This window comes from Clavelina lepadiformis, chromosome 1 (assembly GCF_947623445.1).
Source record: "Clavelina lepadiformis chromosome 1, kaClaLepa1.1, whole genome shotgun sequence".
NCBI lineage: Eukaryota > Metazoa > Chordata > Ascidiacea > Aplousobranchia > Clavelinidae > Clavelina > Clavelina lepadiformis.
Window position 1 is genome coordinate 19,633,535 of NC_135240.1, and position 12,791 is coordinate 19,646,325.

Genomic DNA, 12,791 nt, shown 5'->3' on the forward strand with positions numbered 1-12,791 from the left:
CACCTACAGTCCAGCACACTTCAAGGAGCCTTAGCCTTCCTCTTCAAACAAGTAGGCTATATATTTGTTTTGGAAAACAATGTTTATGAGCATTATTGGGCCCAATAATGCTATCATCACTATCATAATTATGATAGTGTAGCCATGGTGTAGCCTTCATCAACCCGTCAGGTAGGCGGTAAGCTGCGGCAGAACATTTTGTTCATGTACCGAAAAAGATTTTTTTTTTCGCAATTTGTGTTGTGTGAGTTGCTATGTCACAAACACTCTTTAGAAGCGCCTCTCCCACGTTAAGTTGTGTCTGTGCTTTTGTACATTTTGTTAGCCAATGAAATAATATCAAGTTATGGTCTTAGTTGCGAACCAGGAACAGCTCAGTAATGTAACTTATATAAGCCTAAATAGCGTAAGCTGTAGGTTACTTTCGTTGCGCTACAAACGCATCCTCTTATGGGATTTGGGGTGGTGTAATGGTTTTGGGGATGGCCTAAGCCAAACCCAGTCTTTCAGTTTTATTGTCTGACTCCTATGATTGTCTTTGACTCCGTTGCGTTTACTATCTCTATATTGCTTCTTAAATCAACACCCACTTCATAAGTTCAAATTTGCTATATTGTCCGAATAACTTGTCCGAATTAGGATATTTACACCATGATTCCAATTCCCAATTTGTTAGCAATTACTTATTCAAAATAGAATAACTCAGAAAAGAATTCAATTCGTACGAGTCAGAGAAGAGAGCGATTTAAACAAAACATTTCTTTTTATACTAAAGTATTGACCAATCAGCTTTTAGCCAATCAGCCCATAATCACGTGTCAGTTCCAATTTAAGCCTTTTTCTCACAAAGCATTCAAACCGCTTTACACCAGTACAAAAAAACCACTTGACACACTTACTATATCACATATTGGTTTGAAACTACGCTTGTGATTAAAGATACTAGAACAATACCTGCTACCATAAACCACGTGTCGCATATTACACCACGAAAACAAGGTACTTGAAACACTTCAATCTATGTCAGCACGCTACAAGCTTTGCACATTATTACATTATCTAGACTGGAGAAAAATCAAACTTTATGCAATGCCAATATATATAATTATTGCAATGTTTCTACATGATCCCCACACTCTTGTAGATGCAGTTAAAACATACCAGAAAGTTTATTCACTTGTGTTTATAAATGCCTTTCACATTTTCGCTGTAAAGTGTAAATCTCATTGGTTGAAGCAATGTGTAGAATAAAATGTATAATGATTGTCTCAATTATTTACTCAGCCGGTTTTTGCCGGAAGCAAGTAATCTTATTGCAAGCTACATCACGTCAGAAACGTATGGTGACAAAACGTTTTTGTAACGGCTGTCAGGGTCGGGAACGATCTACCGCAAAAACATGCGTGATGCGGAGAACTATTTTAAAAATTAGTAAAAATAAAATTGTTTTCTACTGTGCTTTTGTGTTTTAAATTTCGTTTTTACCGAAACGTTTTGTTGTTTTTAATCGTTTATATTTTGTAAGTTAGACCTATTTGTAGTTTTTGTCTGTTAACTGTGTGGCGGTCAAGGTCACATAAAGTATCCCGAATTTATGTAAAAATTTCATTCAGTTTTTTGCAACATTTTAATTTGCTCTTTCGTTTATCCTTGCGATCTTGATTAGTTCGCCTTGATTATCACGTGCTGAGATGAGGATGCTCTTTATATTTATTTTTGTTCAGTTTACCACGAATATTTGAAATAGAAGTTTTTCTAGCGTTCTGACATTGAGTAGGCCTACTTACTGGGAAGAGCACTCAGCCTTATCGAGGAGTTATAGGTACAAGATTTTCAGCTTACTTTTTGCGCCACGATTGTAAAGCGCCTTTGAGCGTTTTTTATTATTTTATTCGTTGTAAGGGCAGGGCACTATACAAATGTTTATTATTTTTATTTTATTTATAATCACAGAATGGAAATAGATAAAAAATAATAATAATAAACATTTGTATTATAAACAAGTTGTTATTATTATTAACTTAGTAAATCAATCCACTGTCTCTGAGTATATCGATAGCTTAACCATTTGAAGAAACTTCGCTTAATTTACCTGTTGAATTATCTTACTCTATTGTTGCGTGCGGTTAGAATACTCTAACCTCTTGTCAACCGAAAAGTCTTAATTTTACAACAGAAATAGTTTACAGGAAAATATTTTTATTGTAGGTACTGTACACTTTTTCAATATTACAAATAACCAAGACCATAAATATTACTACTGCTTATAAGATTTCTAATACATGAGTTGCAATCATCATGACTAGCTCAGACAACTCATCTGTTGATTTCGATGATTCACGCAGTTAACGCTTTCTATCTCGATGATTCACTCGGATTCACTCGACTATCTCAGCTCGCTGGTAGAAGTGCGAGCTTATAAAACGTGAAAGCGATGGGAATTAAAAATTTTTCGACAAGAAAGTAGCTGCGAGTCGTTGCAGCTGTATCGGGCAAAAAACTGTTTTATCAATGCGAGATAAATGTAGTTAATGCTGACACATTGAGACATAAATAAATAATTAATCAGTGTTAAAGTTAAGAATCAGGAATTTCCAATAAAGACTTAATTCTTATCAGCACAGATGCTGGAAAACAACAACAATCTAGGAACGTACTAAAAGGAGTGTTCATACGAAGTTATTCAGATCAAGTTACCAAATACAGGGTGGGTCACAAAAGCCTACCACATTTCAAACTAGGAAAAAGAGATAAAATTTATAAGCAATCAAAACATTTATTGTCTCATCTCAAAGTCAAAAGGTTACCATTTGATGTAATTATGTTTCAATTATTCCATCCTGTAGGTGGTGCCCTCAAGATGTAGATGGCGCCCTCGAGGCCTCGAATTAGTGCTGAACCCGTAGCTCTGAAATTTTTGACCCAGAGCATTACAGATTTTCGATTGGGTCCAGGGTCGTTACGGTTTAGTTTGAAATGAGTCTTAAAATTTCTTAGCGTTCGAGTCACAGAATCCCCATTTCTAATGAAATCTTCCACAATAAATGCACGGTGTTGGCACGGCACGCCAGTCCAGGCCATTTTACAAACAGATACAAAATTGTAAAAAATTGCACAAAACATTATTTACTTATAAAAACTAAAACCTGAAACACAAATGGTAAGTCCTTTGCTGCAAAATTTCAATTCAACCTCCTGTCAGACTGCTACAGCTTTGGTACAGTAACAATTTGAAATGTGGTAGGTTTTTCTGACCCACCCTGTATTAAACGACAGTTGAAGTGTTTGCCAAAAAACGATTTCATGAACTTCAATCAATAACTAGAAAACACATTTGCAGGAAATGATGTAACGGTTTTAAAAAATACCACCCAGGCAGTTACACATTAAACGGATGAAAGGGGCCTGTGATATCACTATTTAAGTGGGAATGTCCTCTTGGTTGAAAATGAAAATGTTTCTTAATTGATAGACTAAGTCTTCGGGTTTTTTTCGATTCGGGGTAGGCCATACCATAAAATTGATCAAAGATTTCTGCGAAGTTTGTTGGGTAACACTACTCGTCAGAGGCGCAGGAGACTTAAAAATATTGGGGGAACGACGAAGATCGGGCATTAAGAAAATGCATGAAAACTTACAGGAGGTTATAAGTTATAAAACTTATAGATGTGGCTTTGTTATACCTTTCACTAGGGAAAAGAAAGAAAAAAATTAAGACAAATAGTTGAAAATCAATTGACTTTAAATAGCTATGGGACAAAATGTATCGTAGACTATCTTCCAAAATATTGGTGCGATGCGTCCCCGCTGTGCCCTCGCCTTCTACGCCCCTGCCAATCATGGCTCATTTTGAGAGACATTGCCGAGAAAAGGTGCATTGGAGTAATGCGCCGCAATCGAACGGAAATACGAATGTTACGCACGAATATCAATATTTTTTGTTATTTGCTCGTATCCAAAATCTCGGAAGCAGATCATGTTGAATCCTTATTTCTCAGATGTAAGAAATCAACAGCGATACGTTGAAGTTTTCGTTTGTAAAGATATTTAAAGGTTTGCAGAGGAGATTCCTGTCGGCGGCAAACAGATTTACTTTTTTAATTATTAAGAAAATCATACGTAGCCTATGCCATAAGCACGATTATGTTACTGAACATCAGGTAGCCCAGTCAGATAGTCTGATCAAAAAGAAATGAACAAAGTTAGCTGATTCTCACGGATTGAATCTTTCTGAATTAGACAAATCCATAATCTAATTGCACTTGTGACTGGTTAGCTTATGACAAATACGTGTTTGTGGTATTATTTGCTTGGAGTATTACACAACAACCATATTCGCCATAAAGATCACACTATTCTGGCAGCTATTGTTATAAGATGAGCGAGGTACAATTGAAGATTGATAACTTCCTTTACTTCGGCTACGACGGTATTAGTTCCCATTTCTCAAACAGCGTGACTATTGCTGTTAGTTGCTTAAATTCTGTCTATACATATTTATAAATAAATGATAAAGTTCCCATTTTTATTTATTGTCAGACACAAAGGCTTACGCTTTTGGACAAAGCTTAGCCTACTGCTGTTACATTGCGCAGCAGTAACAAGTGAAAGAGAAAAAAGGTCAGCAATTGTATTACAAGATCCCAAAATGAATTTTCAGCATTTATAAAACAACCCATGACTCGTGACGTAACCGTCACAAGCTCTTGTAATGAAATACATTTGAAATAAACTTGAAAATGAAATACAGGTATAGGCTATGGTCGAAACTGATTTAATATCTTATAGTTTAAGCATACCAAACTGTTGTAATGAGTAGAACAACAGCTTTATATTCGTAATGCTATTTTAACTAAAGTTGAACAAAAACTGACATAGGCTATGTTTCAATCCAATTGTTTTATTTGAATGTCACCCGCATCCTCAGTTCCGCTTGTGTTATATAGGCCTAAGCCTTAAACGTTAAAGATTTTCCTTCGTCTTTATTAGCTAATAAACAGTAAATGTTTAGGCCGTAGCTATAAATTGAGGCAGACCTATAGGCTACTTGCCTGCAAAGATTTTCTGGAATTCTAGCACAAAACATTTTTACTGGTTAACTACATAAATTACGGCTATTAATCCGGGGATGAAATTGACACATTTGCCTCAGTAAAAATTTTACCCTGGCTACAGCCTTCGTTAAAAAAGACGCCTTTGCCTAACTCTGTAGGTGGGCAATGAATGTGTGCGAAATAGCCTATGTCAGCTTTTGTATTGTTTGAAAATAAAGTAAAAGATGGAGCGCCTGTTAGCAACGTGGTGAAACAAACTTCTGATTAACCGGTTTTCGTTGCAATCCTACATAGACACGTTTTCTGCAAAGTGTTATCTGTCATCTTACGCACTTACCTTCACGCTACTGGATTCCAGTTTAATATTATTCAAGTTTACTGCTTGCGTTTCGTTTTATTTTGCTCCCAAGTTTCATTTACGGCGGGAGAAGTGAAAGTAACCGCTACAGTACTGAACTTTTTACTTTACATGTTGAAAAAACTTTATTTTTAAAATAAAAATTCATCTGTATGAAATAATAAATCAAGAAATATAAAAACATTTAGAACTTTAGACAATATGTATCTTGTAAAATTAAAAATGTCGTCCCAGCTAACTTAACGAGATGACCATGCGCTGTCAACAAAATGGTAATTTAAAATAACCAGAAAAGGTTCAGTAGATAATATTTTCAGTTGATTTCATGTCTAAAGAGAAATACGTTTGCGGAGGAAATTAGAAATTCATAGAAATCATAAATTAGGGTTTCCAAATCCTAAGCTTTTCTGCAAGGAACGAATTTCCTGGAAAACCTGCTCATCTTGAAGCCCAAGCTTTACTGCATATTTATATGCTTGCTCAGCTTCAAGTTTTCTGTTCGTCTGCGCATTTATTGGCAAAACAAAAAATAAACAATTTAAAATTTAAATGGTTTAAAACTTTACGGAAATCAATTATTATGGGAGTTATTAATGAAATGAAAGTTGGACAGTATTTTTATTTGATGACGTCTTTCTAAAATCACATAAGCACATTTTATATTTTACCTTTAGGCAGACCAAAGAAAGATAGGACCAAACATCTGGATTTGAGTTGTTCAAGATATTTGCCTCAGCAAGAGCATTTTCGGCCTCTGACACCTCTCCAAGCTGCAACATTTACACACATTATACAAACCATAAACCCCAAGCCTACGTATAGATAAATATCTTTTAAAAATATTCCTCTTACCTACCACATAACTCTCAAACTTACTATATTTTACTGTATGGAATTATACATGTTTACAGGCCGATACTTACCCTGTAGCAGGCCGTACCAACGCCCAACCACGAAACACATGTCGGGGAATATTTGCAGGCAAGAAGGAATGTTCTCTTCGCTTTCACGAACTAAGCGTTTTGAAAGTAACAAAAATGTTGGTAACTCAAAATTATCGAAACATGCTTTCAACACTTATAATGTGACACCATTGTAGAACTTCTGTTCTATTAAAATAATTAATTAATATTTTTAATCAGCCTAAATTGGAAGAGTTAAAGTGGTGAAAGAATGAAGGATATATTTATTCCAAGATATATATTTGTAAATCACAACTGACATTACCTGCTCTTCTTGTAAATATATTGATGCCAGTCTTAAGTAAATTGAATGCATTTCTGAAGCATCATTGATGAAGGCAAGTGTCCTTTCATAGCAATCCTGAGCTGATGTGAAATCTGAGGATATGTAATAGACGTGGCCCATCATGGCCCAAGCATCGGGGTGCTGAAAAAATAAAATGTGGATGTACTTTAAAACTAAAATAAAGTTTAACAGAAAATCAAGTTTTCTGGATTTAAATACTGGTGATGAACTTATTCATGTTAAGCGTTTTAGACCATAACTCACCTCATTATCAAGCGATGTGGCTGATTTCAAACTTTCAAGGGCTTCTTTGTACTGTTTTCGCATAAGTTGCAATCGGCTTAGTAAGATAAAGTAATCTGCATTGCAGCTTCCATTACAGGTCAGCAGTTCTTGGGAAAGTGCGATTTCAGCAAACTATTTGAATCAGAAGTGTTACATTCAAAACTTTCAGAATTGACCAGGAAATATATGTAAATAACTATGTGAGACTATAAACATGACAATAATTTTAACCTTTAAGGCTTTATGGTCTATCAACCAGCGGGCTGCTTGCAAGAAAATTGATTCGGGGTTTACGGTTTCAGTTGTAGGCATTGTATGTTGATTATCACTTTGCGGATCATTGCTATGTTTTACATCAAAAGAGGTAACACTATTCTCTGCAGAGCTTCTAGCTCGCAGGGTATCTGAAACAAAATCTTGAGAAATAAGTGACATAAAGTTAAATAAATCAGACACTGACAGAATTCCAGTATAAACACTCTTACTGTAATCCCAGGTGGTTAAAAGCAAAGTTAACTATCCATTCAAAATTGATAAAAACGGATATTGATAGAATTAGGTAAGACAATCCTGGTGCTAATTTTTACCCTTTCTAGTTGGTGCTTTTGATCCCTTGATAGTGGAGACTGATTTTGCTGATCCGACAGCACGCAATTTTAAAACGCTACCAGCATCAGTTTCTTCAGCTTCATTCTCTGATTCACCTAAGCAACATGATACGACTTTGCAAACCCAATATCAAAACAAATGTTGGCCAACTTGGCAAAAATACAATTTATTCAGACAAATTTTACAGCTACAGTTTTAAATGACACGCACCTTGTTCAGTATCATCCTTGGGTTGTTTTCCAGTTGCAACTGCAGGTAATTCTGCTTTTGCCTTGTTTACTGCAGCCAGTAAATTTAGTTTGTTTGCTTCTAGATAAGAGTGTTCAGCTCGAATTTCATTCCCTTGGCTGTCATAGAAAAGTGCCAGCACCGTCCAAGCCATACTAGCAAATTCAGATCTAAAGTGCAAATAAGTCACATAATTTAAAACTCATAATCATAAACAACGAAAACATATTAAAATATTAATACACATGTGAAAGATATTAGCGTATATCAAAGTTACCCATTTTCAGCCAATGATACTGCTCTCTCAAACATAGTTTCTGCTTCTTTGTAACTTTGATCAATAGTGCACATAATTCCATACAACAATAATCTAAAAAAAAGATAAAATGCTTATTTACATGTCAACCACATTAACAGTTCTCATGGAAATCCTTACCCTTCCAAATGAGTTTGCTCCAAAGCAACAGCCTCCATAAAACACTCTTTCGCTTTTGTGTTATTTCCAATGAGCAAGTTAAAAGTTCCATAATCCAGCCAATGTTCTGTACTTTTATCATCATTTGCTAATCTCTCCTATCAACAGGGTATTGAAAATATAAGTCAGTCTATTTTGAAGAGCAAAAACTTGCTAATAGACTGCCTATCAATTTACCTTTTTTACAAGTCATGTCACTGCTTGGCAAGCTCTTTTTTTACCACAACTCTATAATTTACCTCAGTGAACTTTCAAACCAAATTAACCTGATAATATTTTGATGCCATTTCATATTCTTCATTCACTACAGCTTCTTGGGCAAATCGTTTCAACTGCGTTGAGTCAACCATTGGTTCAATTGACTCTTGCGGTTGGCCACCCACTGAAAGCACCTGTAATTAAAAAGTGATATTTTTACTCACAGTTATTAAGGATAACTACAGAAATGTATTATAAAGCTTAACAAAGTTAACATTACAGTTACCCAACATTTAGCTGCACCTTTTGAAGGTTAGAATGCATTTCATCCACCAAATACACATAAAGTTCAGTGAGAAATTGTTGCAATTCATCATTTGATTTGAATGAGGTTGTTTTTAAATATTTCTCTCTCACAATCTTCACTATTGAGTGCTGGATGTCAAATGCAATAAAATTGAAAAATATTATTGGTAAAATGTTAATGGTATTAATATTAATAGTATTATATTGCTTAGAATGCAAGTACAAGTTCTAGCAGTATTACATCAACATGAATGAAGACAAGAGAGCCATCCAAAGCAATGTAATACATCCATTAATTTGGTTATGGCAATCTGGCATCAACTGAAACTACTAATCAACTGTACATTATCATGAACCAAACATAGTAAAAACCAACCTTTAGTTGTTCTTTAAAAGCAAAGTACTTCCCAGTTGAATTCAGCTGGTACATAAGTTGCTTTTTAGCTTCTCCTTGCTTATGAGGATCATCAACTACTTCATTTCCACACACTTGTCTAAACAATAAACATAGTTAAAACTAATTCAACCTAAATACAGTATAATTACCAAAAATTTAAATTGATAAAATTATCTTACAATCAAGTTTAAGAATGTTGAAGATAATATACCCTCTGTTGTACAAACAAAAACGTTTATTAAAACATTAACGAGGCAAACCTGAATTCATCTAACACCATTACAGCTACCGATGAAAGTTGAGAATGATAATCTTCCACTGCTTTAGTGGCACCTCCAACAACACGTTTCATCTTCGGTCTTGAAGGAATGTATTCAACAACACTATTAGCAAGTTCTTCTGGTTCTCGTCTTGGAACTAAAGGATGAGCTAATGAAAATTCCAGATAGAGATAGGTCTTGCAATCCACATATGCTGCAGCTTCCACATTCTGAAAAAGTTAAATTGCTAATAAAAGCATTATCATTAATGTGATGCATGATAAAGTTTTGTCAGGACAAAAAAGACTACGTACCAAAAAGTGATTAAGTGTAGGATAATTTGCAATTATACCAGTAGATCGTTTGCGTGAATACATATAGTATAGCAAAAACAATTACATGTAAATCAACAACATCAACATTTGATTCTGGTTGCTTTGTGGCAGAACCCTTTTTAGAAGGAGCAACAGGATGGTCTCTTGCAGCTGCCCCTTTTCCTTTTTGGACAGGTGAGGAACCAGTTACTCTGCTTGTACTGCTTTGAGCTCGTGCAACATCTTCCGCAATAGTGTTTTTTTGCTTGGTCTATAACCATTCAAATTTAGATGTATGGCAGCAAAACTAAAATATGCGATTTTAGTGATTGTTCTCCATGCAATTTTATTTTAAAATTGCAGTATGCATGTATTGAATTTCTTTAGATGCAGAACGCTGATTATGATAGTAACAAACATACAGTTAACGTGCGTGGCAGATAGCTGATCACAAGTTTTGGTACACTTTTTGACAATTAATTTACCTTCTCAGCATGTTCATGCTCATTGTATGGGAGAACGCGAAATGCACCAGAAACAGTGCAAACACCAGGATACAACAAAGGAGCAAGGTCAACGTATGCAACGCCATGGTACGAAAGGTTTCCTTCTTCCTCAGATGCTCCTTTGTCTTTCTTACTACCAGCTGCAGCAACTGAACAAAAATTAAAGCTGAAGCAGCATTTACCAAGGTAAAAATCACAATATATCGCAAAGTTGATATTTCATTGAGTGGTTTTAATATATATACACCAAATGACCAGAATAAGTTACCTGCCGCTTTAGGTTGACTTGGAACCATTCTCATAATCTCCACTGGCCACAGCCTTGTTTGGGCTATTTTGTTTTGAAAACTTACAAAAAAATATATCATTAAGTTATACAAAATCAGTATGATCCACGTTTTTTTATTGTTCAAAAATATGTTCACCATTATATACTTATGCATACAGAGATTTGGCTTCAGGCTGGAGATAACATCGCTTTTCGATGTCCCAAGTAATTCGGTTCTTGTCATGCTCACTCTCGCGACGAAATTCTGCATATTCCTTTGTGGCAAAGTCACCCTTCTCTTCATCAAACGGAACTCTTTCATGTGCACTGGGGTTATATGACATAGTTTTTTGATAATTTAAAACTAACATATTGGTCGTATTAATGAGGTATAGGAAAATTTGAAAAGAATTTCATTGCAGGTAATTTAACAACCTTTTTTTTGCTGTAAAGCTCAGAACATGCAAGAGAAAATATACAAGTGTCCCATTAAATTGTTGTTACCTATTACATTTCATACCTGTTTGGTATATACTGTGAAGAACTGACAGCATTTGGAACACTGTACCATTTAATAGCACGCTTATATTGTTCTTTTTCAGCTGCAGATCTCAACAATCCATTGGAGAAAATAACGGGAATATCTTTCTGCAAATTAAACAATGTCCCACTAAGTTTGATGGTGGAGTAATAATAATAATTAATATATGAAGCTCTGTTCATATATTAATGGCACTGCTACCCAGAAAATTTACTCACGTCTGCATTGACAGGAACTGGAAGCCCAACAACATAATTATATTGTGTCCCTGAAGATGACCAAGGATCAGGTATGGAGTAAGCGGAGCCAACCCGAACAGTCAACAGGTTGCTTTGAAGGTTTTGATCTTGTTCAATGAGAGCTTCGTTTACAGACATTGAGATGTCAAGTTCAGGCTTAAAACAAACTGCTTGTAAGCTTGCAAGTTAAGCTTAAGTTTCTGATTCCTAAGAATTTGATAAAAAAATTAAAATAAAGTCATCACAAATATAAACACCTTTGGAGCATCTAAACCCCCTTCTACAGTTGCTCCTACAACAGGATGAAGTTCAAGTGAACAATTTACTGGTTGATTTGAATGAAATAAAGGTAACAGGTCAACTGTGCACTGGCCAAGTGGAGCTGATTTTTCTTCTTTTTGTTTCTTTTCTTTAGGCAAGACTTCAATAATGGTAACTACAAAAGTAAACAGTAGGTACAAAAGTAAACAAATCTATTACATTGTAACATGCAATATACTGGCTACTAGAAACTACTACTGAAATTTTACTTAAAACTGGCTTTGAAGCAACATCATCCAATGTTAGGTGACCATCCACAAAGGAACAATCAAAACTGGTGGTAAAGTTATATTCAGCATTGGTTTCACCAGTAGATTCTACCTGAAATAAAAGTTGGAATGCAGCATAATTCTTAAAAAACACTGCTAAATTTGAACTGCATAACTTAATGGCATGCCTATTTCACTGAAAAATTTTTATACTTAGAACATTTCTTCCACCTTACATGTTACCTTACACCTTACAGCTGCATATCTCAATGCAAACCATAGTTTGTGCATCATTAAAATAGTAACATTTTAAGGCATACATGAAAAATTTGCAAATATGTGACTTTTAATGCGTATCTTACTTTTGAAGAATCTCCCAGGCTCTTTCCATCAAATTCCACTTTTGCATATGATGTTAATATTTCTCCTTTGGAACCACGAAGTTTTTTTGCACGTGAAATGGTTATAAGAATAGTTTCTGATGTTCTTTGTGTTTCTAACTCAGCCATATTTTTTCACTAAAGCTAGAAAAACCTGCGGAGTTAAGACAGTTCAGTCAGAAATGGATGTGATGATTCGACTGATTTAGCTTATTTTGTGACAACTGCTAAACAGAAAATTGCAAATGCCTGCAATTTACAAGGATAGCCTACTAGTGTGAAGTAAATACGATATTTATTACAACTTTTTCGTTGCAAATATGCTATGTCCCTCGTTTTGATAAATACGTAGACTAGACTTTCTCAACGATACAGCACTATACAACTTGAGTAAACAATAGACCAAGTGCTAATTATTACCGTACCGGTACCTTACTCATACTGCTATCTGTGAGTGTTGGTGATAGGCCGATAACTAACATATAAATAAAATTAACATACAATTATTAGTACTTTCTGAATTTGAAAATATGGATTTGATAAGCAACCAGCCGTTTATAGTAAAAAATGCGGTTCAATTCGTGACAGTCTTTTG

At 34.9% G+C, this 12,791-nt stretch overlaps 1 protein-coding gene across 1 annotated transcript; it reads right to left on the reverse strand.

Annotated features, from left to right (window-relative positions):
* Window positions 1-5,423: 5,423 nt before the first annotated feature.
* On the reverse strand, window positions 5,424-12,725 carry LOC143470036 (cilia- and flagella-associated protein 70-like). The gene is made up of 24 exons (XM_076967882.1): window positions 12,628-12,725; window positions 12,179-12,350; window positions 11,817-11,928; window positions 11,544-11,722; window positions 11,266-11,442; window positions 11,027-11,154; window positions 10,684-10,833; window positions 10,507-10,586; window positions 10,218-10,387; window positions 9,818-10,003; window positions 9,419-9,648; window positions 9,138-9,255; window positions 8,759-8,890; window positions 8,524-8,649; window positions 8,219-8,355; window positions 8,060-8,152; window positions 7,765-7,952; window positions 7,533-7,649; window positions 7,177-7,349; window positions 6,925-7,077; window positions 6,640-6,801; window positions 6,336-6,425; window positions 6,081-6,182; window positions 5,424-5,915 (listed from the first exon to the last, which is right to left on the reverse strand). Exons 2-24 carry the CDS (start codon window positions 12,323-12,325, stop codon window positions 5,787-5,789), a joined length of 3,279 nt encoding a protein of 1,092 aa, XP_076823997.1. The 5' UTR covers window positions 12,326-12,350; window positions 12,628-12,725; the 3' UTR covers window positions 5,424-5,786.
* Between the last annotated feature and the right edge of the window lie 66 nt (window positions 12,726-12,791).

Excerpts from the sequence above, each read along its gene's own strand:
- LOC143470036 (XM_076967882.1), bottom strand. The coding sequence starts at position 12,325 with ATGGCTGAGTTAGAAACACAAAGAACATCAGAAACTATTCTTATAACC. Across the intron at positions 7,953-8,059 it reads GTATCATTGGCTGAAAATGG|ATCTGAATTTGCTAGTATGG; the intron begins GTAACTTTGATA and ends TTTGCACTTTAG. Across the intron at positions 6,802-6,924 it reads CCACATCGCTTGATAATGAG|CACCCCGATGCTTGGGCCAT; the intron begins GTGAGTTATGGT and ends TTATTTTTTCAG.